Source organism: Vulpes lagopus, chromosome 2 (genome assembly GCF_018345385.1).
Source record: "Vulpes lagopus strain Blue_001 chromosome 2, ASM1834538v1, whole genome shotgun sequence".
Taxonomy (NCBI): domain Eukaryota; kingdom Metazoa; phylum Chordata; class Mammalia; order Carnivora; family Canidae; genus Vulpes; species Vulpes lagopus.
In genome coordinates, this window is record NC_054825.1 from 167,260,685 (window position 1) to 167,287,220 (window position 26,536).

The 26,536-nt window shown below is 50.5% G+C and overlaps 1 protein-coding gene and 1 pseudogene across 1 annotated transcript; both read right to left on the reverse strand.

The window, feature by feature from the left end:
* Window positions 1-965: 965 nt before the first annotated feature.
* On the reverse strand, window positions 966-17,867 carry PVR (PVR cell adhesion molecule). Its single transcript, XM_041746683.1, has 8 exons — window positions 17,631-17,867; window positions 14,498-14,857; window positions 9,836-10,138; window positions 8,767-8,884; window positions 6,096-6,244; window positions 5,132-5,248; window positions 3,366-3,397; window positions 966-2,931 (listed from the first exon to the last, which is right to left on the reverse strand). The coding sequence occupies exons 1-8, from the start codon at window positions 17,689-17,691 to the stop codon at window positions 2,860-2,862; spliced, it is 1,212 nt and encodes a 403-aa protein (XP_041602617.1). The 5' UTR covers window positions 17,692-17,867; the 3' UTR covers window positions 966-2,859.
* LOC121484712 lies at window positions 11,545-13,190 on the reverse strand (annotated as a pseudogene).
* Window positions 17,868-26,536: the final 8,669 nt, after the last annotated feature.

Genomic DNA, 26,536 nt, shown 5'->3' on the forward strand with positions numbered 1-26,536 from the left:
AACATGAGCTGGGGTGTGACAGCACGTAAGGCCACTCATTACAACACTGTAATGGTAAAGGGGCAGAAATACTACAAACGCCCGTCCAGTAGGGGCTTGGTTGAAAAAGTCCTCAGCTACCCAGGTACCCCACTATGTGACTTTTTGTAAAAAGACTAAAGACACTCTCTTAGAATTCCCAGAAACCTTAGTAATAAAAGAAAGGTGCAGAACAAGTGTCTGGGGGTGCCTGGGTGGCTCAGTGGGTTAAGCGTCTGCCTTTGGCTCAGGTCATGATCTCAGCATCCTGGGATCCAGCCCCACATCAGGCTCCCTGCTCAGCGGGAAGCCTGCTTCTCCCTCTCCCTCTGTCTGCTGCTCCCTTGCTTGTACTCATGCTCTCTCTCTCTCTCTCTCTCTCTCAAACAAATAAAATCTTGTTGAGGACTTTGAGATAGGGAGCTCAGTCTGGATGACCCGAGTGGGCCTGGTGTGATTACAGGGTTCTATAAAGGAAAGAGAGAGGCAAGAAATTTGGAGGAGGGAGGTGGGAGCAGGGGGGAGGAAAGGCCATATGATGGGCCATATAAAAAGGGATGCCAGCAGCGCTCCTAGAAGCTGGAGAGGCAGGGAATGGATTCTCCCCTGGAGCCTCCAGAGGAACCAGCCCTGCTAACACCTTGATTTTAGCCTAGTGAGACTCTGGACTTCTGACCTCCAGACTGTGAGAGAAGAATTTTGTGTGTTAAGCCACTAAGTTTGTGGTGATACAATTCCTCCATCTAAAATATGCTATTCAGGGATGCTTGGGTGGCTCAGCAGTTGAGCATCTTCGTTTGGCTCAGTGTGTGATCCGGCAGTCCCGGGATCGAGTCTCACATTGGGCTCCTTGCGGAAAGCCTACTTCTCCCTCTGCCTGTGTCTCTGCCTCTCTCTGTGTGTTTCTCATGAATAAATAAATAAAATCTTAAAATAAAATGTGCTATTTAGGGGCACCTGGGCGGCTCAGTGGGTTAAGCGTCTGCCTTGGGCTCAGGTCATGATCCTGGGGTTCTGGGATTGAGTCCTGCATCAGTCTCCCTGCTCAGTGGGGAATCTGCTTCTGCCCTTCCTTTCTGCTTATTGGTGATTATGATCCTGGGGTTCTGGGATTGAGTCCTGCATCAGTCTCCCTGCTCAGTGGGGAATCTCCCTCTGCCCTTCCTTTCTGCTTATTCTCTCTCAAATAAATAAATAAATAAATAAATAAAATCTTTAAAAAATGTAGGATCAGACACTTAACCCACTGAGACACCCAAGTGACCCCTTGACTCAGGTTCTTGCTTCCACACCTCTGGTTTTGCTCACACAAAACAGTCTGTCTCCAATTCCTATGAAAGACCTCCCCTGCACACAGACACTTGAGGTGTAATAAATTAACTTTAAGAAAGTATTTGGGGCTGGGGGCTGGATAGGGGTTCATGTAGTAGCAATGTGGCCAACCTCCCATTTCTCTCTCCTTGCCCTCCCTACCCCTTACCCCTTACGGAGGCTGTTCACACTCTCCCTTCTACCCTGAGTGAATCCCAAGAACTTCTTGTTTTCTCTTGTACAGCAGCTCATGCCTCATGCTCCAGTTTAGCATCCTGGCCCGTGGTCTTTCCTGCCAAGTACTTCCCCAACAGACAGGTCTCACTGTTAGAGGAATTCTGGTGCCTGCCTCCAAGGTCAGAGTCTGTTGTAAAAGAAATGGGTCAGTTGTATCTGAGAAACTCTGCCTCTGGGATGTTGGGCTATATCCTCCCTGGTCTGAGGGCTGTCTGTATGGCTTGCACAGCTGTGGTTTCTGCTCTCCTAGAACCTTTTCCTCCTTGTTTTTGACACTTTGCTTTCTTTGGTGGGGTACTGGCTCCCCTTCTCTGATGTCCTGTCAACCTCCGATGTCCTGTCAATGCCAGGCCCCAAGTCTCGGCGGAAGGTGCCAGGAACTTGCATCCTCCAAGTTTATGTCTACCATTGTTTCTGCTCCTCAGAGTGCCCTGAGCAGCTGAGTTCCAGCCTCGGCTTCTCTTCTGGACAAGGCTGGCGGCTCTTTCTTGTAACCACAGGGATTCCACTGATATGGAGATTCAGAAGTTCAAGGCCAGAGGTCAGATTCTTACAAAACTTTGCTGGCACTTGCAATAGTCTGTGTGGCCCCACAATGACAATGCAGGAAAGGGTTAATCTTGCCCAAAGTGAGATTTAGCCCTTTCCTTTGCCCCTGGCTCTGGGAGGTAGGGAATCTCTAAGCCCCTGGGAGTATCCTGGCTGATAAGAGTCTTATTTTGCCTGGGGCTGTGGGCAGCATCAGTGAGTCTATGCTAACAGTGTGATTTATAGTGAGGCTTTGCCCTAGGGAGGTGCTGGAGACTAAGTCAGTTCCATGGGTGGTCAGCCAGTGTCTGCAATGATGGATTCTCCAATAAAAACCCTGGAAACCAAGGCTCAGCTGAGCTTCTTCGGTTGGCAGGACTCTGTGTTGACACATATCATTGCCAGGAAAAATCAGTACTGTCAGTGCAAGTGAAAGCTCGTGCCAAGACTCTTCTGGATGGTGCCTCATGCGACTTTTCATGCTTCTGATCTTAATCTCATACTTTCGTTGTAGTAAACTGTAACCATGAGCACAACCACTTTCCTGAGTTCTGGGATTCCTTCCGGTGAATAACTGAACCTGAGAGGGAGGGGTCGTGGGGACAGCTGGACTTGCACCTGCCACTGTGGGTCTTGAGGTCTGGCATGAGAAGGGTGGCCACTCTCTTTGAAGGGAGACTGCATCCACTGGGCCAGGGTCCAGCTGCAAAGTCCATTCCTCCCCAGCCCCAGTCTCTCTCCAACAGTGGTGATACTGTCACCTTGTCACCTGGTGCTGTTTGTCTGTGGATCCCGGGAGGAGCTGGCATCGGGGTTCACAGCTGTATAGATGACATGCTAGAAGGCAGATATTCAAACTTTAGCCTCAGGGCCCTTCCAAACACTGAAGCTCAGGGTGCAAACAGCTGCAGACCTGTCCCCTCCCCTCTCCCTGGAAGCCAGGGCAGCACTTCTTAAGTATGGTCCTGAGTGGGGAGGGATGGGGCATCTATGGAAATGCAGATCCCCAGACCCCAGCACAGGCCCACCAGACCAGACTCAGAGGGCAGGACCTAGGAACCTGCATTTTGGGCAAACTTTTCAGGGGAGTCTGCCCAGCAGGAAGGGTTGGGAACCACTGCTCCAGGTATTTGGAGAAAAGATCCAGGACCTGGCTCCTGACACCATGCTGGCTTTTGGTTAAGCGCTGTGGGTGCCCAGAGGTGTCTGTCCCCTCCTTGGGAATGTCCATGCAGACTCCACACCCTCCTCATCTCCACCACCATACTTACGCCATTAGCAGTGGAGCTGCATTGGTTCTGACCTAGGGAAAGAAGAAGAGAAGTTGTCAGGAATGAATGACAATGCTGGAAAGCATGGCAAGAGGACACATGTGGGTGTCATAGCCCCTTGAATTCTCAGCCCCAATTCTGCCATTGACATGGAGGAGCCACTCCCCACAGTGGTTATTCATAAAACAGGACTGGGGTATATGCCTCACCCAGCTATTCATGTAGTTATTAAGTATAAATAGATATTTATTCAGCATGGGTTCTAGAATATGATAGAAGGCTTCAAATCCCAGCCCTGTTCTTTAGGAGCTGTGTGACCTCAGGCAATTGACTCTCTGTGCCTCGGTTTCCTCAACCATCAAACAGGGATTTATTTAGCAAATAGGAAATGTCTACTTTGTGCCAGGTGCATGCTAGGTGCTGCAGGTACAGCTATGAGCAAAACAGACACAAATCCCTACTCTCATGGAGTTCAGATTAATCATAGTAATAGTATCGGCGGCAATAGTTATTAGAGCCTACATACAGCCAGCATGTGGCTTATGACGAACCAAATGCTGCGCCAAGCACTTTACCTGTATGATGAGGTACAGTTACTCTCATTTCAGAGGAGGGAACTGAGTCAAAGAGAATCGGTCATTTGCCCTTGATGACACAATTAATAAAGCAGTAGAATGAGGGCCCTGGAGATGCCATACTTCATAAATACTTCCTCAAGTGTCTCCTGTGTGCCCGGCCCCCAGTGGGAGGTGGGGCTGGGGACACAGCCATGACCATGACAGTTCTAGCTCTGCTCTTCTGGGGATCACAGTTCCCTGGAGAGACAGACAAGTCCCCACACAGTGGCATCCCAGAGTGGGCAAGGGCTGGGATGGGGGATGGGGAAGACCAGAAAAGGTGCTAGGCTCACTCTGGGAGATCAGAAAGGGCTTCCTGGAGGAGGCGGCCTCCAGCGGGGCTGTGAGGAGGCAGTTTTGTTTAGCGGTTGAGGGTATAAGCTTTGAGGGCAACAGAACCGCCCTCTCTGCCTGACCTGGCTGTGCGCCTGTTGGCCGACCTCATCTCTCCAAGCAAACATTTCCTTGTCTCTACTGTGGGGCTCATGGCAGGACTCACTTTGCAGGGTAGTAGTGAGCATTTGAGAGGGGCATTGCACAGAAAGTCCCTGGCACCACAGGTATAAAGTGCTCTGGAAAATGTAGCTCTTCTTATGCAGCCAAAGGACTTCACCAGAAGGAGCCATGGGAAGGGTGCCCCAGGCAGGGGGACAGCCTGGGTGGAGCCCTTGAGTCAAGAGCATCAGGCCCTTGGGATGCCTCAGTGGCTCAGCAGTTTAGTGTCTGCCTTTGGCTCCGGTCATGGTCCTGGGTCCGGGAATTGAGTCCCACATGGGTTCCGTGCGAAGGGCCTGCTTCTCCCTCTGCCTGTGTCTTTGCCTCTCTGTGTGTCTCTCATGAATAAACAAATAAAAAATCTTAAAAGAAAAAAAGAGCATCAGGACCTTAAGAGGTGGGGATCAGAGTGCCAGCTGCTACCCTTACTCCCTAAACATTTGTAAAAGGAATCACCGATCCGATGAACAAGAGCCTCTGAACTTAAGGGTCCTCACGTGTAAAATGGGGGAACCTCATGGTACTGAGGATTCAGCGGGAGGCTGCCATGTATGGGGCTTAGTATAGATCACAATAGGTGGCCAACCATGGCAGTTGTAATAATGCTCATTCACTGCTGACAGGCAGGAGATGTGCCAAAGAGGAGGGACTCACGGGAGCGTCTGCGCAGCAAGAAATATATCGGCAACCCCAGGACCACAATGATCCCGGCCACAGCTCCACAAATGATGAGGATCACAGTGGACAAGCTGTGCTTGTTGGGAGGTTTTTCTGCAAGAACAAAAGGAAGCAGAGTTAGGTTCAGAGGCTTCTGGGGTCTTCACCTGGCCCTACACATTACTCCTCATCCTTTAGGGAAGCTACTGCTCTGTCTCTCAGTCTATATGGTTAGGAGGACCTGACCCCACCCCCTGGTTCCTAGGACAGGACTTTAAACCAGGTCTGGCCAGTCAGAGCATTTCATTCTCTGCAGCTATTGTGATTGATTCATAGGGAGGCTGTGACCCCAGTTAAGCCAATGACAGCCAGCCCTGCGACTTTGGCTAGAGCTGCTGGAAGTGGTATATTCTCTCCCCTGGGATTACTAGATGGGTGAGATGGGAGGCTGTAGCTGCCAAGGGACAGCTCACCTCCCTGAGAACACAGAGAAAAGCAGAGACAAGAGATGTAAAGGGAAGTTCTTGGGTTTCATAGTTGGAGCATCTGGATCTAACCGTACCTGAAGGTACATTTTCAATAAAGTCCCGTTTTTGCTTAGACTATTTTGAGTTGTCCTTCTATCAGTTGCAATTGATAGAGACTCCTGCCTAATATACTTGGGAAGGCCTTCCTGAGACCCTGGGGACAAGCCTCCTGCAACTACCCAAGCCTGAGTTTGCAGAGGGGGCTATCTAGCAGGCTGTACAATAGTTTCAGTGGTACAGATGTTAACAGAGACTAAAGCTGACTGCAGTGGTCCTTTCATGAGGGGGATTGGAGGGGATGGAAATCAGAAAGCATTCTTGTGTCTGAGGAATCTCTTAACCAGGGAGCACTTCCAAACTCCTCCCTCAGAGGGAATCCTGCTGGGACTTCCTCCTTCGGTCCCTCTATTCTTACCACCCAAGGGGCTCCTCACCTCTGACCAGGATGCTCAGTTCTGCCTGGCCAGTCCCTAGGGCGTTGCTGACACGGCAGATGAAAGTCGTGTTGATGGACTCGTCCACGGTATGGATCAGGAGCTGCGAGCCCTGGGCCACAGCAGAGGGTGGCAGGGGACCCACAGTCCTGGGAGAGACAGATGGGTGAAGTGGCAGGTGTGAGCTCTCACTGTGTACTCATGCCGTCTCTGATCAAAGTTGAGAGCAACCCTGGAGTTCCCCGACTCTTCCACTCACACCCACATCTAACCCATCAGCGGGTCCCACCCATCTCACCTCCAAAACCTCTCTAGACTCCAGCCCCTCTGCAGGCCTCCCCGGCCACCACCCCAGTCTGATCCCCCAGCTTCTGGGCCACCTTGGCTACCTTTTCATGGGACTCCCTGCCTCTACCCCACCCCCACTACACTGTCCCCTATGAGCAGCTGGAGAGATCTTGCGAGTACTAACTTTTCACATCCCTTCATTATTCAGAGCCTTCCTGTGGCTTCCGCCTCACCCTGCATAAACCCAAAGTGCTAACACAGCCACAGACCCCATCCACCGGCTGCAGATACCTCGGACCACACTGTCTGTTACTCTCCCCTTTGCTCTGTATCCACAGTGGCCTCCGAGTTCATCTTCCAACACTCCAGTTAGGTTTCCACTGCAGGGTCTTTGCACATGCTGTTCCCTCTGCCTGGAATGCTATTCCCCCGGGTATGTGCACGGCGCGTCCTCACTTCCTTCAGGCCTGGGCTCAGACGTCACCTTAGCAACAGCCTTCTTGGCCCGCTTATTGCAACTGCAAAACCCCCCATCCCCCCGCTCTGCTTTACCTCTTCCCAGCATTTATCCCCATCCGACACACTACACCTCACAATGTTATTTTGTTTATTGTTTCTCTCCCCCGCTAGGATGGAGCACCAGGAGGGGAAGGAATGTGGCCTGTCTCATTTACGAGGGTGTGTTGGCCAGTGGGATCTGGCACACGGTAAACAGCGGACACACTTCAGTTTAATGGACAGAGAAGATGCAAGCACGGAGTTCTGGGCGCTTGGCAGAGCTGGGATGGAAACCCAGCCATGTGGGCTCAGCAGCCTGGATCACGGTGCTTTGAGGCAGGACGGGGAGGCGTCAGCCAACACCACTCACTGGAAGACCCAAGGCCACAATTCCTTAGATGCACAGCTGTGCCCATCCACCGAGCCGGGCAGGTGGGGATGATCACTCCTGCGGCACCTGCATGCTTGCAAGAGGGACGCGAGCCCCCTATCTCCCTTGCAGGGGGCGGTAAATAATTGATGGCATGCACATAGGATGGAACGGAATCCCAGCAGCACCGCAAAGGGGGTTGCGGGTACTCTGAAGTGCATAAGAGGTAAGAAAAAAATAACAACAACAAAAAAAACCCCTGATGGATGGAGAGAGGGATGGATTGATGGACATGACTGAGCAGGTCCAGGAAAGTATGAGTGGGAGAAATCCACATGGGGGGTTTCTGAGCGCTCCCTGGCAAAGTCTTACAGCTTTTTTTGTATGTCTACAAGTTCTCCCGATGAGATGCTGGGGAGCACGGGGATGCAGCTCTGAGAGCTGACACAGAAAGGCGTTCCCGAGACGGAGGGAGAGAAGCGTAGAGAACAGAAGGCGGGAGGGGTATGGGGTAACGGTGGATATTTCTGGGCACTTGATTACACGTTCTTAGTTTTTTCTTTTTGCTCATAACTGGATTGTCTGAAGTTTCTATAATGGCCATAAATTTGTTTGTAATTAGAACAAAAGCCCGATGCGAATTATGTAAAACTATCGATTCCTTTGCTTTTTGCTTCCCCCACTCTTCCCCCTCGCCTTGGTATGAATCCAAGGAGATCTGAGTGCTCTGCACCTCAGTTTCCTCATCCAGAGAATGGGGACAGCACCCGCTCTGTCAGAAGTGACTGAGCAGGTTACATGAGGTGACCTGAGAGGTGGCACAGTCCTGAGGTTAGGAGGTTGAGCCAGATGCTGATTTGAGAGCCACTTCTATGCCCTTGTGGCCATGGGACCCATGCAGATGATGGTGGTTACTGGGGCCCGGCTTAAAGAACCCCGGGCGCGGTGATGATGCTGCCTGTGCGCGGAGTGTGGGGAATCACACGGGATGAGGTGGCCACCGGCACACAGCAGGCCACGCAAAAGAGCAGGTGTAACAGCGAACCTGAACCGACCTCTCATAAACTGTTCATACAAGACAGAAAGTTCACTGGGGCCTAAAGTCGACTTCTCTCTTTTTACTTTCTTGTACCCACCTTCTTCCCAAGACCCGGGGGTCCAGGCCCCAAATTCTCCTCCCTCACACCCAGGAATCCAGGCCCCCAGGCTCTCCTTCCTCAGACCTGAGGGTCCAGGCCCCCAGCCCCCTCCTCCCTCAGACCCAGGAATCCAGGCCCCAAACTCTCCTCTCTCAGACCCTGGGAGTCCATGCTCTCAGCCCCCTCCTCCCTCAGACCCAGGGGTCCAGGCCCCAAACTCTCCTCCCCCAGACCCAGGAATCCAGGCCCCCAACCCCCTCCTCCCTCAGACCCAGGGGTCCAGGCCCCCAGCCCCCTCCTCCCTCGGACCCAGGAGTCCAGGCCCCCAGCCCCCTCCTCCCTCAGACCCTGGAGCCCAGGTCCACCCAGGACTCACGTGCTCCAGTTATAGCCCGTGGGCTCCGGTTTGCTGCGGACATCACAGCTCAGAGTGACCTCACTGTGGCCCATGTATAAGGTGCCATCATAGCCAGAGATGGAGACTTCGGGAGGGTCTGAGGGAAATAGACACACAGGTTCAGAGACAGGGACTCCTCAGAGGGGCCTAAAGATACGTGGGGTCATGGCATAATGAGAAAAGGCTTCAATGGGCTTCAGGAATAGCCCAAGACAGAGAGGCCTTTGAGGAGTCTGGGGCAATGGATCTCTTCAGAGAACATCAGGTCAAAAGTCCTTGGCAGGGTGGGGGGTAGGGGGGTGCTGAGAAGGCTTCTGGGGACCTGCTCCTCTGTACTCATTTTCCTTGGTAGCTAGGTCCTGGTATCCTGTGGGTCTCCTGTGAGAAAAGGCCTCTTAGGTGCCCATAACCCACAGGAACATATATATTCAAGGCTCTGACAAGTCCTGCCAGGAAGAATCCTGGATGGCTCTGCTTCAGCTGCTGCTTATCCATCCCAAATGTGATCAACAGGGAGGACTTTTCAAAGTCCCCATGGGCAAGGCCAATGAGACAGAGTGTTTTTTTTTTTTTTTTTTTTTTTATGGGGAGGAGCCAGTGTTGATCCCTCTTCCCTCAGACCCAGTGGCAATGTTGCAGGTGTCCAAGGAAGACAGTGCCTGAGGGAATCAGTGTAGCAGCTGCCCAGGAGGGAATATTCAGAAACCCAGTGTAGACAATGGTAAGGCAGTGTAGAAAATGGACAAGGGAGTTGGGGTAGACAGTGCAGTAAACAGTGTAGCAATGCAGGCAAGGTCAGTGTAGACAGTTGCCTAGGGAAGCAGGTGGAGGCAGTGTGCATAGGCCGTCTTCAAGGGAGTTGGGAGAGACTGTGGGGTGTCAGTGTAGACAGTGACCAGGAGAGCCAGGGTAGACAAACCAGGGTGCAGCGTGGACTGTCGCCTAAGAAGCTGGTACAGACCATGAAGGATAGTGTTTTTGTGGCCCAGGGGGCCCCGTGTAGACAATGTAGCGGTCCTTGTGCTTGCTCACGTTTGGGCACACTCACAAGGCACAGCGAGAGTCACGGGCAGCAGGACGGGCTTCTTCAAGCTCTCATGTTCCACTCTGCAGGTGACATTCTTGCCGTCCACCTTGCTCGAGGGGATCAAGGTTAAGAGGCTGATGACGGTGAACGTGCCAGGCAGGTGTCCAGGCACCTGGCTCTCATTGGCCTGGCCGTCCAGGTGTGGCCAGGAGATGCGGGCAGGTGGGCGACCCTCACTGGAGACGCAGCGGGCCACGGGCACAGGCTCTGGGGTGAGCGGGCTGAACGGGACCTCCTCGGGCTCAGCCTTGTTCTCGGGCTGGGCTGCAGACAGGAGGGGAAGGGACCAGTCAGTCCTCGCCTGCGGTCTTTCAACAAACATCACAGCAGCGGGGGTTGGAGGGTTGGGGGAGAGGGGCAGCTAGCTGAGAGTACAGGCAGGCCAGGTTCAAATCCCAGCTCTGTCCTTGAGCCGCTGGGTGGCTGTGGGCACATGTGCTTCTCCATCTGTCCACGGGAGATAATGACAGGATCATAGGCAATGAGAATATAAAATGGTACTTGGCACCGTAAGTGCTCAGTAAACGCTATTATTATTAGGAATTGAATACACTGCCTGGCTGTATCACGGGTGATGATAGGACCCAGCCCTGCCTTCAGGGGCTACACCGTCAAAGGGGAAGACAGATTTCCCGAGAGTGTGGCAACCCGCAGTGGGCAAGGCTGGGGTGGGGGAATCCCAGAAGGGGTGCCGCAGTGTTGGTAGAGTGAAGGAGGGCTTCATGGAGGAGAGGAGGGCTGAGCAGTGCTCTGCAGGTTGAGAAGGGAAGACAGGCTTAAGGTCACACAGTTCTATGGGACAGAGCTGGGCTTTCACGTGAGGTCTGACTCTAAACCCTTCATCATTATTCTGGTGATTCCCAAACCTGGAGCTCCACTTGTTTCCTTCCTCATTATTGCTTGTTATTGTTGCATTATTATGGGTTGGAGATTTCTCTTATTTTTTAAGATTTTATTTATTCATGAGAGAGAGAAAGAGAGAGAGAGAGAGAGAGGCAGAGACAAAGGCAGAGGGAGAAGCAGGCTCCACGCAGGGAGCCCGATGTGGGACTCGATCCCAGGACTCCAGGATCACGCCCTGGGCCAAAGGTGGCGCTAAACCGCTGAGCCACCCAGGGATCCCCCTGGAGATTTCTCTTAAATATGACTCACGGTTGTGGGTTTTTTGGTGTGTGTGTGTGTGTGTGTGTGTTTTCTTTTTGGTAAAATACTGGTACTTTTAATGTTACATAACTTTCCAAAATAAAAGTGACAACAGTATGCAATAGGCATCTGTAACGAACAGGTTATTAAAGGAAATTTTAAATTAAAATCAAGTTCGAAATTTAAATTAGTCATCTCTGGCTAATGCAGAGAAAAAGAAGTCACTGTGCTGGGACTGATCTAGTAGATAATCTAGTTTTCCACATCTGTGAAAGCAAATTCACTCGATCACTTGGGCTGAACGACAATTTGTTTTGCTTTTCCTGACTTGTATTCCACTTAGCACTTCTTCCTTTTTTTTTTTTTTTTTTTAAGATTTTATTTATTTATTTGACACAGAGAGAGAGAGAGTGCACAAGCAGCGGGAGTGCCAGGCAGAGGGAGAGGAAGAAGCAGGCTCTCTGCCAAGCAAGGAACCTGATGTGGAGCTTGATCCCAGGACCCTGGCATCATGACCTGAGCCAGGAGGCAGACAATCCACCGGCTGAGCCACCCAGGTGCCCCACGGGCACGTCTGATAGATTTCACAGCTGAACCTAATATTAAAACTGCAGCCAAATACGCTTTTCAACACATTATCTTCTCATTTACAAAATGCCATGCAAGTTTATTCACAATCTGAACACCGCCCCCTCCCAAAGTACCAGCGAGGAGATGGCCGAGAACACGACTCCTTATGGAACCTCCCTCCCAGCCCTGCCTAATCTGAGGACTATTTTAAAAGGAATGGCCTAAAGTGTTAGCTTTCACTTTCTTTGAGTCTCATCATCTTTTACAAAACAGAACAAAAGACATAAGCAAGGCTTAGGGGCTGGCTGCAATGCAACACCTTTCTTTCTAGTTGATGTACAGTAGAGGAGGGTTGGTCTGCGTCTATCTGTGCTGGCATGGAGTTAGGGAGGGATTAATTCCACACACGAGAAGCTGTGTTTCCAGTTGCTTCTGATTCACGTTAGGGGTCACGATAGACTCTGCCGAATGTGGCCTACAGCCCAAGGGAAGCTCTCACAAAGTTGAGGAGACTGATTAGTATTTTTCTTCATCTGCTGCTTGATATTTCCCAGTTGTTACTAAGACACCCAGTGTGCCGACATTCTGAGCCCCACCAACATCATCCCCGTAATCTTCTATCATGATGGCCTCCTCAGATTCATGGCCAGCACCCTGCAATGCCTCCACAAAGGACATTTTCTCTGGTTTTCCCACTACAGTGGCCTCGGTGTCTGTGGCCTACTCTAAAGCCATCAGGAACGGTCCAGGCCCCGGGGCTAGACCCTCTCTCCTCTTGTAATACTTGGCTTTGTAGATTAGTATCAGAGGCACCCCATCGGGAGTAACCAGGACACCCAATTCAGAATTTGATAATGAAAGTGTTCTGGTGCCAAGCCTATGACCACAGCATTAGGATCACTTGTTCATATTTTTCTGAAATCAGGTAGGGGCTGATCATCTATTAGTAGGATGTGTCCAACCTGTTTCTGCTCTACGAAATTTTCTTTTTTTTAGAGAGACAGAGAGTGAGTGAGGGCTTGTTCTGAGGGTAGGGGGTGGGGCAGAGGGAGAGGGAGAGAGAGAATCCCAAGCAGATTCCAGGCCCAGCGTGCAGCCCGACATGGGGTTTGATCTCATGACCCTGAGATCATGACCTGAGCCGAAATCAAGAGTCGGACACTCTATTGACTGAGCCACCCAGGCGCCCCCCTGCTCTACTAAATTTCTGGCTGTAATCAGAGAAGTGAATATTTCATCTTCAGAGATCTCAAACACCAAATTTTTCAATCTTTCCAATAGGTCTTGCTTGCTCTCTCTGGTTGTATTGGTCTCACACCTAACCATGACAGAGGTTAACCATATAACCTTTTATGAGCTTCCTCTGCGCCTGACACAGCTGCAATTTGAGTGCGAAGTGTGCCACCGAGATCCACCAAAAGAGCTTTAACCCACAGTGTGGAGCACTTCCCCCAGCTTCGTCCTCAGCAAAGGCCCCTGCTAACAGGAAAGGCAGCATGGTGGTGGTGGTGTCCTTGAATCCAGCCCCAGGGCGCCAGTGACGCAGCTGCTAGAAGCCGGGAACTGGGCCCAGGGCCACTCACTGGTTCTGTTTTACCCTCATCCCGAACTGTAAGACCTGAAGTCCCAGGTTTGCTGAAATGACAAGCACCACCCATGGTTGGGTCCTGTGTGCCCGGCCCTGGTTCCAAGCACTTGATTGTACAGGAGTCACTCTTGTAAGATCGGGATCAGTTCCTGGCCAGCAAACGCTAAGTACATGTCAGCTTTCACTGTGATCCTCGTAGTGATCTCCATTTCACAGAGGCATAGAGACTTCCTACTCAATTTCAAAGAGGAAATATTCTTATTATTCTTCCTAGTGCTCAGGAAAATGAACCACGAGTCCACTACAATGCCTGGGGGTGTCTGGGCCCCGCTGGGGAAAGCCTCCTCTACCAGTGTCAGAGTCACTCTCTTTCTGGTTGGTATAATTCAAATTCCTTATCAAAGGGAGAAACAGGGGGATCCCTGGGTGGCTCAGTGGTTTGGTGCCTGCCTTTGGCCCAGGGCGTGATCCTGGAGTCTTGGGATTGAGTCCCACATCGGGCTCCCTGCATGGAGCCTGCTTCTCCCTCTGCCTGTGTCTCTGCCCCTCTCTCTCTGTCTCTCTCATGAGTAAATAAATAAAATCTTTAAGAAAAAAACAAACAAAGGTAGAAACAGTGGTTGACAGCCATCAGGAGCTCACAGCTGGCCTCTGTTCTAAGGTTCAGCTGGATAAACTCCTGAGACTCTCAGGACAGCTTTGTGAGGGCAGCACTCTAGTCACTAAGCATATTCTACAGGCGAGGAAAGGGGGAATCTGAGATGAAAGCACTTGCTAAGGAATGCCTGGGTGCCTCAGTGGTTGAGTGTCTTCATGCTCAGGGCATGATCCTGGGGTCTTGGGATCAAGTCCCCCATTGGGCTCCCTGTGGAGAACCTGTTCCTCCCTTGTGTGTGTCTCTGCCTCTCTCTCTGTGTCTCTCATGAATAAATACATTTAAAAATACGTTTGTTTTCTTAAAGAAAGCACTTGCCCAGCTAGTAGTAGCCAACTAGGAAGCAAGCCCTGGCCTCCCTGCTTCCCAGGCCCCTGCCGGGACTCCCCCTGACTCCCCCTGTTCCCCATTCCTACCCACCCTCCTCCATGCTCTGCCCTCAGCCTGCAAGAGCTTTTAAGATCTTACCCTCCAGGATCCCAACTCTCCTCGTAGCCTCCATCCCCTTCCCTCTCTGACTTCCCTCGCTGCCTCCACCCCACCCAGCCCCCTCTGGCCCTCCCATCTGCCTCATCTCCTCCTTTTGTCCCCACAGAATCTGCCCCTCCATCCCTGCACCTCCTCCCCCCAGCCCTACCCCCCCTTTAATCCCTGCTCCTCTGCTCACCCAACACCCGGAGCCAGGTATGGGCACTCCTGCTGCCCTCGGGGAACATGGCGAAGCGGCAGGTGTAGTTGGCTTCATCATCTGCGCGCAGTCCCCGCAGGGCCAGTGACCCGTCCCGCAGCTCCTCACCGGGCCTGGCGGCTACAAACTCCAACCGCCCAGGCTCTGGGAAGCTGGGACCCTGCGTGGGATGGAAGACCGCCACATTGAAGTCCTCTCCTGCCGCATCCCGCCGGGTCCAGGTCACCTGTGTCACATGCACCGCATGCTCCAGTGGCGGCAGTTGGCAGGACAGCTCTGCAGTGTCGCCCAGGAGGCCATGTACCTGCGCCGGCGCCAGCACACCCACGGTCACGGGCCCTGCAGGGAAACACAGGGCAGGGTCAGACCCGGCGTTGGAGGTCTGGATGCCGAGGGGCACCGCCCACTGGCACCCCCACCATCCCAGCCCCTACCCGGGTCTGCAACCACCCCCACAGCTTCGCTGCGCTGTTATTACCGTATTTCCCCAATCTCAGCATCATTGAAGCTTTAAATTGTGGTCCATATTGTGGTTAAAAACTTAAATCTGCCATTTAAACCATTTTAAGGTGCCCAATTCTGTGGCAATGAGTCATGTATGTAACTATTACTACTATCTAGTTCCAGAACGTTTTCATCGGCTCAGTGTTATCAATGTCACTGGGATGCTGTCATTTACAGGATGTCCAATTGAGGGGTAGAAAAAAGGAGGCAGAAACTTTAAATCTTAGAATCTATGAAATATGGTAATATTAGTGTTAGTATTACTATGCATGGACCCTGATTGGGAGGTTTATAGGGGATCCTGGCACAAGAAGGGAGGCGATTATAACCCAAGGATTTTGGATCCCTTCCAATCTCTGTTGTGAGGCTTCAGGCAGGTTATTTAACCTCTCTGATTCTTTCCCAGCTTGTAATGTGGGACTAATAACAGCACAGGTTGCTTTACACAGATCAGGGGCTGTTCTGAGCGCTTCACACATCTCTTAGCATTTAGTCCTTAAACAGCTCTTTGAGGCAAGCACTACTGTCAGCCCCACTTTATAGACGGGGAAACCAAGGCAGAGAGTCGTTTGCTCCAGGTCACAGAGAGGGTAAATGGCAGAAGTGGGATTTGAAGCCTGCAGTCTACAGGTGGCAGTCTTGACCTTTAACCCAACAGGCTCCCTATTAAAATCTTTCAGCCTCAGCACATAGTAGGTCTTCACTATGTCTTGGCTTTTATTGCTATGAATAAACACGGTGCTATACATTCTTATTTTTAATAATAAAGATAATGGAGACAGTGGGAAGGAGTTAAGTTCCTTGAATCCTGGTACTGCTACTCAGCAACTGTGGGTCTGTGTGCAGGTGGTTTCACTCCTCTGAGTCTAGTTTTATCATCTGTAAATTGGGGGATGGTTATAACATCATAGGGTTATTGAATGGACGAGACAGTGAAATCTACGTGGAGGGATTAGCATGTCACAATGGCTCTATCAAGGTGAATGTTATAATTATTGTGTTATGAGGAAGAAGAAGCTGGGAGGTGATGGACAGGGGTGCTTAGAGCGTGCTGGGTGGAGGAGGGCATGGTTTGGACACAAGCAATTGTGGAGTGGTGAGCATGCTAACATGGGTTTGAATCCCAGCTCTGCCACTGCTGAGCTGCATGGCTCTGGGCACATGGGTCTCCTTCTCCGGTACTTTCCTCCACCAAACAGCAAGTCTCCTCCCTGCCAAGGTGCCATTAAGATGACATTGAGTGAAGTCTAATAACCACACTTTGGTCCTATCTGTGCCAGACACTGAGCTGCTGACACGTGGCCTCCTGCAACCCTCTCCATTGCCCCAATGAGATGTGCACTAGTTTTTTCATCCCTACTGGACAGAGAGGTGAGGTGCACCCCTGAGGGTTAAGCCACTTGCCTAGGCTAACGGAGGAGTAGCATAGCCTAGGGCCAACCCCGGGCCTGATCTACCCTGCACCTAGGATCCTGGGCACCAGACTCTCCTGCCTTGGTCAAGGGGGCCCTGACCACTATTTTCATTTACTCATAGGACCCTGCTACTTCTTGCTGGTGCCTTGGGCAAGTTACTTCCCCTCTCCATGCCTCAATCTCCTCATCTGTAATCGGAGGTCACAGTGGGACCCATATTGGAAATCTCCTTAAGAGGTTTGGGTTGGTGGCCCTCTGTGAACTCCTCAAACTGTGGGTTCCTCTTTTCTGGAGCTGTGCCCGGTGTTCTGGGAGTCACCTTTTTGGTGAGATAAGGGACCGTGGCTTCCCCAAGTCTACATTCAGTATTAAAATTGTTCATACGAATTATCAATATCACTATGCTACCAAGTGCATCCAACTTTGCTCAGCATCCTCCCAAGACACAGTCATAAAAAGCGTCTGCCCCCCACCCCCTCCCAGCCACCCCAATCCCCAACACATTTTATGGAAACAGAGAGCTTAGGAAACTCTCCTGAGCTCTCACAGGCATTAAATGCCAAAAGTGGGATGCCTGGGTGGCTCAGGGCTTGAGCGTCTGCCTTCAGCTCAGGGCACGATCCCTGGGCTCAAGTTCCTCATCTGGCTCCCGGCAGGGAGCCTGCTTCTCCCTCTGCCTATTTCTCTGTGCCTCTCATGAATAAATAAATAAAATCTTTTTTAAAAATGCCAAACGCTGTTTTGAAACCAGGGCCCGCTGGAGTTCAGAGCTGTATCCCCAGGACCTGGAACACTGACAGACACATAGTAAGCGCTGAATGCATGCACACGTGCATGAATGAATGAATGAATGGCCGTGCTCTTAGAGCCATACATTTGGGGTCAGAGGGGGAAAGGGTTATGTGCCACCGCCCTCTTATCCCCCCTCCCCCATCAACATTCTCTGTGGGGATCAGCGGGCCAGGGTTTGGCATCAGGTGGGGGAAGAACCGGTGAGCAGTCACAGGACTTGAGGTGGCGGCCCGTGAGTCACCCTCCGCAGTAATTTTCCTGGACCCATGGCAGCGAACTCGCTTTCTGGGAGCCTGAGGCCCGCCGGTTTCCGCAGCCCGGGGCGGGGGGAGGCCGAGCATCCCGCTGGTGGAGAGGGAGAGGGGGACCAGCGGCCGCTGGCCCGCCCGGGGGTGACTCACCGGCTTCCGTGGGTGCCCAGGGCAGCAGCGGCAGCAGCCACAGCAGCGGCGGCGGCCACATAACTGGGCTCCTCCGGGTGCCCCTCCGCACAGCCTCTTCCCCGGATCTCGGGGTTCGCGCTCCCTCCCCGGCCGCCGCGGACGCCCAGCCACTGCCCAGAGAACCGGGCAGCCTAGTGGCACCGGAACCCCGCGGGCGCTCGAAAAGCTCCCACCGACGCGCTCCCCGGCTCTCCAGCGCCGGCAGAGTAGGGGCGGGGCGGGGCGGGGCGGGGCGGGGCTGCCCTTGCGCGCCTGCGCAGGAGAGGCCGCAGGCTGGCTGGGGCCGGAGCCGTCGCGTCAGGGCGCTGGAGGTCCCGCCGGGTGCTTTTTGTCGTTTCTTGTTGCTGTGTACTTAACAGAGTGTTGTATTAATTTCTGGCTTCCAGTAGAGTGATCCAGCACTTCTGTACCTTTCTCCGAGCTCACCGCAACGAGTATACTTTTTTTTAACTATTTTTTTTTAAGATTTTATTGATTTATTCGTGAGAGACAGAGACAGAGAGGCAGAGACAGAGAAGCAGCTCCCCGCAAGGAGCCCGATGCGGGACTCGATCCCGCGCCCCGAGATCGCGGCCTGAGCCGAAGACAGATGCTCAATCACTGAGCCACGCAGGCGTCCCAATTTTTTTTTTTTTTTTTAAGATTCTATTTTTTCATGAGAGAGGCAGAGACATAAGTAAAAGGAGAAGCAGCCTCCCTGCGGGGAAGCCCCCATGGGGGACTGAATCTCAGGACCTCAGGATGACGACCTGAGCCAAAGGCAGACGCTCAACCACTGAGCCACCCAGGTGCCCAACAAGTGTACTCTTAAGGCCCCTCGCCTGGTTCCCCCTCTTCCCCTTCCTTCTCTCTATTTAACAACCTGTTCCCCCCCTCTCCCTCTGTGCTCTGTTTCTTAAATTCCACCTAAGTGAAATGGTTTCATATTTGTCTTTCTCTGACTGACTTACTTCACTTTTTAAAGGTCAAGTTGGCTGAGTGCGGGAGCAGACATTCCGACCTACAATCCAGACAGATCCCACGTTCTCAACCACCAGGCATTAACTCTCTGGACTTTGGAGGCAGACAAGGCCTGGGCTTATACTGGGCAAGCTGCTCCTCCTTGCCCTCCTTATCTGAAAAACGGGCATGATAACAGTACTCGCTTCACAGGAGGGTTTATGAGGCTTAAACAAGCAACTGTTTAGCCCAATTCCTGTATTACTCAATAGACAACAGCTACAACAATGACAACTAGTATCAATGTGTTCACAGTTATCATTGAATAATCATGTCGGTGAGAATGATGTTCCACCCATTCTTTGTTTGACATAAATTCATTGAATCAGGTACTATTCCTGGCACAGGGAGGCAGCAGAAAATAATACAGACACAAATCTTCGCCTTTGTAAAGCCCGCCTTTTGCTGGAAGGAAACAGATGTTAACAGGTTAATTAATACAGAGAACACAACCCTGTCTGGTGGCGATGGTGGTCAGAGAGCCACATACAGCAGGGAGAAGGATGAGAGGATGAGAGATAGAGATAGAGAGAGAGAGAGAGAGAGAGAGAGAGAGAGCATGATAGAGACAGATGAGAGGAATATAGACACCTTTCAGAGACAGTGACTGGGAGGTAGGGAGCAAGAAAGAGAGAAACAGACATGAAAAAAGAGACACAAGATGAGAGACCAAAAGAGAGGAGAGGCAGACACAAGGACAGACAGCCAGATGAGAGAGAATTAACAGGTGACAGAGAGACTCAGAGAGCCGTGTACTCAGACACAGAGCTTGGGAGACTCCCTGGTCCCCAGCTCTGCCCATCCTGGCTATGGTCCCCACCAGGCCCCCTAGCAGCTCTGACCCTTGTTCTGTGACATCCCTATATCTTTCTAGACAATTCCCCTTTTAGGTTTTGACCAGTTTGGTGGGTTTTTTTTTGTCTCTTGCTGATGTCTTTGACTTGGACCTAGTGCCCACTCATGGTGTGTGGCTGTGGGTGGGTGGCTCTGATGCCTGATGTCTCTTGTCCTGGGTGCAGGTAAATTTCTGAATGGAAACATGGAGGCTGGTCTCTGTGAAATCTCTGAATTTTCTCCTTTTCCTCCTCCTCCCCCTCCTCCTCCTCCTCCTCCTCCTCCTCCTTCTTTTAAAGATTTTATTTATTTATTTATTCATGAGAGACACGGAATGAGAGAGGCAGAGACACAGGCAGAGGGAGAAGAAGCAGGCTCCATGCAGGGAGCCTGATGTGGGACTCGATCCCAGGACTCCAGGATCATGCCCTGGGCCAAAGGCAGGCACTAAACCACTGAGCCACTCAGGGATCCCCTCTTCTTTTTTTGTAAATGTAAATCTTATTTTATTTAAATTCAATTAATCACCATATAATATATTATGGGTTTCAGAGGTAGAGGTCAGTGATTCATCAGTCTTATATAACACCCAGTGCTCCTTGTATCATGCTCCCTCCTTAATGTCCATCACCCAGTTACCTCATCACTCCCCCACTGGGGGCTGAGTGAGCAGCCTTCAGTTTGTTTCCTATGATTTAGAGTCTCTTATGGTTTGTCTCCCTCTCTGATTTCATTTTATTTTTTCCTCTCTTCCTCTATGATCCTCTGTTTTGTTTCTTAAATTCCACGTATGAGTGAGATCGTATGATAGTTGTCTTTCTCTGACTTCTTTCGCCTAGCATGATATCCTCCAGTTCTGAGACACCTGGGTGGCTCAGTGGTTGAGCATCTGCCTTCAGCTTAGGGCATGATCCCAGGGTCCTGGGATTGAGTCCCACATTGGGCTCCCTGCATGTGGGAGCCCAGCCTGCTCCTCCCTCTGCCTGTGTCTCTGCTTCTCTGTCTCTCTCATTAATAAATAAAATTTAAAAAAATCCTCTAGTTCCATTCATGTCATTGCAAGTGACAAGATTTCATATTTTGATGGCTGAGTAGTGTTCCATTATATATATAAAATATATGCAAATATATATATATTTATCACATCTTCTTTATCCATTCATCTGTCGATGGACGTCTGGACTTTCTATAGTTTGGCTATTGTGGACATTGCTGCTATAAACATTGGAGTGCAGGTGCCCCTTTGGATCACTACATTTGTATCTTTGGGGTAAATACCCAGTAGTGCAATTGCTAAGTTGTAGGGTAGCTCTATTTTCAACTTTTGAGGAACCTCCTTACTGTTTTCCAGAGTGGCCTGCATTCCCAGCAACAGTGTGAGAGGGTTCCCCTTTCTCTGTATCCTTACCAACAATTGTCATTTCCTGAACTTGTTAATTTTGCCATTCTTACTGGTGTGACGTGGTATCTCATTGTAGTTTTGGTTTGTATTTCTCTGATGCCAAGTGATGTGGAACATTTTTTCATGTGTCTTTTGGCCATTTGTATATCATCTTTCGAGAAATGTTCATGTCTTCTGCCCATTTCTTGATTGGGGAAATCTCTGAATTTTTTGGCACTCTTGTTCTGAGGTGCTGAGCTATCTCTAAATCCGGAACCTGTGGCTGCTTCTACATTCCTCCTCTGGACCATGCTGTCACCCTTCGGGGTTCCCCTTCCTCCAGGGCTCCCCAGCTACTGAACATGGAGAGCCTCATCTCAGAGCTCTGGATGGGAGAGGCTATCCCCTCCTCCGCTGGTGTTTGAGCTTCGGATTTGGGGCCCACCTCACGACATACTCTACCTCTTCCCCACTGGACATCTGACCCCTTTTTGACAAGAATGGAGCCTCTGTCTGAAAACAAGCCATTTGAACCCTGGTCCTAAACAATTTCACATAAAGGGAATGATACCAGTCCTTAGCCACTGAAGCTTCTCTTCAGTGGGTCAATGGGGGAGGGGGGTCAAGGGAGAGCTGAGGGTCAGGGATGGGGTGAAGGTTAAGGATGGAGCCAGAGATGGGGTCTAGAAAAGTGAGGGTCTCAGGGATGGGGCTAAGGTGAGGGGAGGGTCAGTGGGTAGGGGAGGGCCTTCCATGGCTGGTATTCCTGGCCACCTCCCCCCACCCCCAAAAAAAGTTAAGTCAATAAATACTTGGGAAGGCCAAAAGCACCATGGTGTCAAAATCACTGAATTAAAGCAAATGTCTTATTTCAGGTCTGGATGAGCCTCATTGAGGATGTGATGGGGGAGAGTGAGTGGTGCCAGTTGGAATGGATAGGTTGAGACAAGATGTTCTACAGCCCCACCCGCGATCTTTCCCCGTCTCTGAGTCCTGAAGGTGGTCTGGCTCCTTGCAACCACTCTCCTTTTGTCAAAGTCTTCCTGTGCATGAACACATCATCAGTTTTGAACCTACTCTCAGCGCACAGGCCTTTTGGGTATTTCCAATGTTCTAATGCTTTGTCCTTGCAGGGCGTGGAGTAACCACGTCCACACTGTTTCCTTGGTGTGTGACGGAATCAGTTCCATGCGTTCCTAGAAGCTGATTGGCTGGGTCCAAGGGCCGGGGCATGTGTGGTTTGGGAGAAGCACTCTTGCCAGCAAGGTAGATGATGGCAGTGCCGTGCTTACTACCCAGAGGCCCTCGTAGCAGTAAGCTGGAGCTTCTAAAATTTCAGATGTGGAGCTTGGTCCCAAAGGTCTGATGTAGAAACCTGGAGGCTGGGTAGAGGGGAAGGAGGAAGAAAGAGTGGCAGGGGAGAGAGATGGGTGGAGGAGACAGAGCAGGGAGAAGGAGAGGAGGGAGCAGTGGTTTGGAATGTTACTCTTTTGGTTCAAATTCTGGTTTCACCAATTAATAGCTGGTGATCCTAAACCACCTGGATCATTTATCTTGCCTCCTTTTTCTTATCCATAAAATAGGGGATCAAAAAAACCATATGGTGATGGTTCAATAAGTTATTTGAAAGTAAGTCATACGGTTAAAAAAAGTCATTGGTTTAGGTGCTTCACAAATGGCAGAAGCTATTATTGGTGCCCTAGGGCACAATTTTCATCTTCTATACCCTGAGGCTAGGCAGGAAAAAGATGGAAAGAAACTCCCAAACTACCACCACCACCACCTGCCTGTGCTTGCCCAAGAACTGACTGGCTACCCAGAGTGGGCATTTCCTCTCCATCATCTCCTGCCAGCTCCCACCCCCACATTCACTGAGCTCCCACCCCCACACCCACTGGCATGTAGGGTTGTAGTGGTACCTCCCGATGGTGGATGGTCATTCTGTCTTTCCTCCCTTCCAAATCCCACAAGCCTTTCACAACCCAAGGAGGGAAACGAAACCTGCTCTCTCCAGCCGACTTCTATCACTGGTGACTAATCAGAACCATACCTTCTAACAGGTCTCTGCAGTGTGAAGGACAAAGGCCACATTGTAGCTCCTACATGACCTGGCCGCTGATGACAGCTTGATGTCACTTCCTCTTCTGCTTTATAAGTCAGCCAGGCCAAAGCCCTTGCAGTCCCTCTGAATGAATCGTGTTTGCTCATCTCCAGGCTGGGACACATCTCCTCTGTTCTCTACCCGGCAATGGTTACTACTCAGTTCACTACTGAGCCCTTGCCTCCTCCCAGAAGCCTTCCTGGTTTCCCATGCTGGGGAATCCCTCTTCTGGTGTTCCTAAGTCCCCTAAGCTGTAGTAAGTTCCATGGGGGCAGGGTCCAGGGTAGTGAGAATTCAATTTCCTCATTTCTATTTTTTAAAGATTTATTTATTTGAAAGAGAGAGAGAGAGAAAGAGAGAGAGAGAGAAGCGCGAGCAAGGGAGGGGTATAGGAAGAGGGAGAGAATCTCAAGCTGACTCCCCACTGAGCTCAGAGCCCCAGACGCAGGGACAGATCCCACGGCCCTGAGATCCTGCCCTGAACCAAAATCAAGCGGTGCACACTTAACTGACTGAGCCACCCAGGCACCCCAGCTTCCTCATTTCCAACATGGGACTAATAATAGCACCCACTTTCTAGGGTTTGGATTAATAAACAGAGAGGATACATTAAAGCCCATTAGCATAAATATCACCTTCTAGGGACATGGTTGCTCTTGTTAATCATCTTAATGTATTCAGTACAGATGATCCCTTCCTCAGGAAGCCCTCTTGGACTCCTAGGGTGGATCAGAAGCTCCTTTTGGGCTCTCACATCCCAGCATGAACTACTCTGGGTTGTCACTGCTGGAGATGGTTCTCTCTCCCCTATTGGACAGTGAGCCCTGGGGCGGGGGCAGGGCTGCAGCTGCTGTGGTCAGTCCTGTGTCCCCAGTACTGCCCAGTACAGGGCTCTACATGGACCAGGGGCTGGAGGAAGGCATGTTGAATAAATGAATGAATGATTGAATGAATGAATGGCTTTAGCAATTCTTTGATCTGATTGTTATCTATTAGTCATCTTTCCACCTTAGCTCATTGTTGTGTTTTCTGTCAATACTGGAATTCAGAAGAAACTTCTTATGAAGTTGTGTGTGTGTGTGTGTGTGTGTGTGAGAGAGAGAGAGAGAGAGAGAGAGGAGAGAGAAAGAGAGAGAACAAGCCTGCAAGCTTGAGAGCTTGAGGAAGAGAGTTTGGGTGTGTTCCAATAAGGAAGAGATGGGGTGGTAGTGGCAGGAAGCAGGGAGGCCTGAGGACTTGGGAAAAGAATAGGCTGAAGTTTTGAATTTTGGAGATGGAATCTGTGAACTCTGTGAGTACAGAGTTCTGAGAGCATGTCTGTCTTATTCTGGGCCATGTGTCTAGCACCTAGCCACACAGAAGGTGCTTGGTAAATATTTGTTGGGTGAATGAACCAGACGTTAAAGTAGCCTAGGAATCTTGCTGTGCCTCTCTAATTGTGGATCACAGTATATTTTGGGCTGGTCTTGAACCAGAGGTTCTTTTAGGAATGAGAGAGTCTGACTCATTGCTGATAAGCAAGGGAGGCAAATATGGGGCTGCCATCAACACTCTATTCCAGGCTTCCCGAAACATCAAGCTTTTACTCTATACAGGAGCTCCTTCCTGGCGAGTGTGTGTGGGTTCCCAGAACTCTCAGTACACCACTTAGAGTAGGTACAGCCAATCTATCAAAAATAGTAGTGAAGAAAAAAAAATAGTAGTGAAGAGAAATGCACCCTGGCAAAATGGATGCAAAAATGGAGAGGAATTGGGATGCCTGGGTGGCTCAGTGGTTGAGCGTCTGCCTTGGGCTCAGGTCATGATCCCCAGGGTCCTGGGATTGAGTTCTCATCAGGCTCCCTGCAGGAGCCCATTTATTCTCTCATGAATAAATAAATAAAATCATTTTAAAAAGGAAAATGACGGGATCCCTGGGTGGCGCAGCGGTTTGGCGCCTGCCTTTGGCCCAGGGCGCGATCCTGGAGACCCGGGATCGAGTCCCACGTCAGGCTCCCGGTGCATGGAGCCTGCTTCTCCCTCTGCCTGTGTCTCTGCCTCTCTCTCTCTCTCTCTCTGTATGACTACATAAATAAATAAAAAAAAAATTAAAAAGGAAAATGGGGAGGAATTATGGCCAGAAGTTAGAAATTCTATCTCCTTTCTCCTACTTCTTCCTTCTTGGATTCTGCCTGTGGCCTTCAAGCACCTAACAGATATGGCTGCCTGGGATGTATGGAATGCCTGAACACAAAGTGTGTGACTTTGTGTCTGTCCAGGCACAAAATAAGAAGAACAAGTACGAGATTCTCAATTTTCTAATCCTGTATCTTCTACTTTAAAAAAAAAAGATTTTATTTATTTATTCATGAGAGACACACACAGAGAGAGAGGCAGAGACATAGGCAGAGGGAGAAGCAGGCTCTCTGCCGGGAGCCCAATGGGACACTTGATCCCAGGACCCCGGGATCACTCCCTGGGCTGAAGGCAGACACCCAACCACTGAGCCACCCAGGCGCCTGTGTATCTTCTACTTTTGACAGCACTTTTCACACCCCTGGGGGGATGTTGGGATATGATTTTGTTCTTGGCTCACATTTTCACTGTGGCCTAATTCCTCTACACCTACCTGTTTTGCTAAGTGTCATTTAAATCTTTGACTTTATGGTTTAAATCTTAGGGTTAGATGTATCCATTGGTATTAGACTGGCTGTAAGGAACAATGAAATTAAAACAGTGGCATAAGTAAGAAAGAGGTGTGTTTCTTCTTTCATGTACAAATAATCCAGAGGCATTTAAGACAGGGCTAGTTGGATGGCTTCATGGAGTCTCTGGGCACCTGTTTTTCAGTGAGGGTGTTGATAATTGGCTTTCCAAAAAAAAAAGAGAGAGAGAAAGAGAGAGAGAGAGAGAGAGAGAGACCCCCCCAACACCTTTGATTTGTACTGCTTTCCAATTTCCACAGTGTGCATGCTGTAGCATTGAGCACAGACTGTGTAACAGATACAGATCTTGCTATCGTGGAGCTGCTAGTCTAATGGTTGATATAAATATTAAATATTCACACCAATAAATATTTAATGACACGATATAGTTAAATGCTATAAAGCAGAACAATGCTATGGCAGCATTCAACCAGGGGACTGAATCTGTAACAGGTGTGGTCAGGTGGTCTCTTTGAGGAAATCTGCCTCGTTTATTTTTAGTGGTAGGGAGGGACATCAGAAAAATTCACAGCTGTTCCAAAGGGCAAGGGAACAGCCTTGCTACAGCCTTGGCCAGAGGATAGCTGGACGCTGACTGGTGAGGGTGGTGGCTGCAGTGTCACTGCTGAGACCCAGCCAGATTTGGAGCTGTGAGAACCAGTTTCCTTCCTGTCGCCACCCCAAGAGGAAATAGCTAGCTTCTCTAACAGTGGAGGAAAAAGGGAAGAGTGGAGGGGTACAGCAGGATGTCTCAGGTGACAAAGGAACTGGTTAGATATTAGGGGTTTCCAAGCAAATCTGAGCCTTTGGACAGACCAGGGCAAGGACCCCAGAGTCAGTGATCTACACATATGGCTGCTGGGGG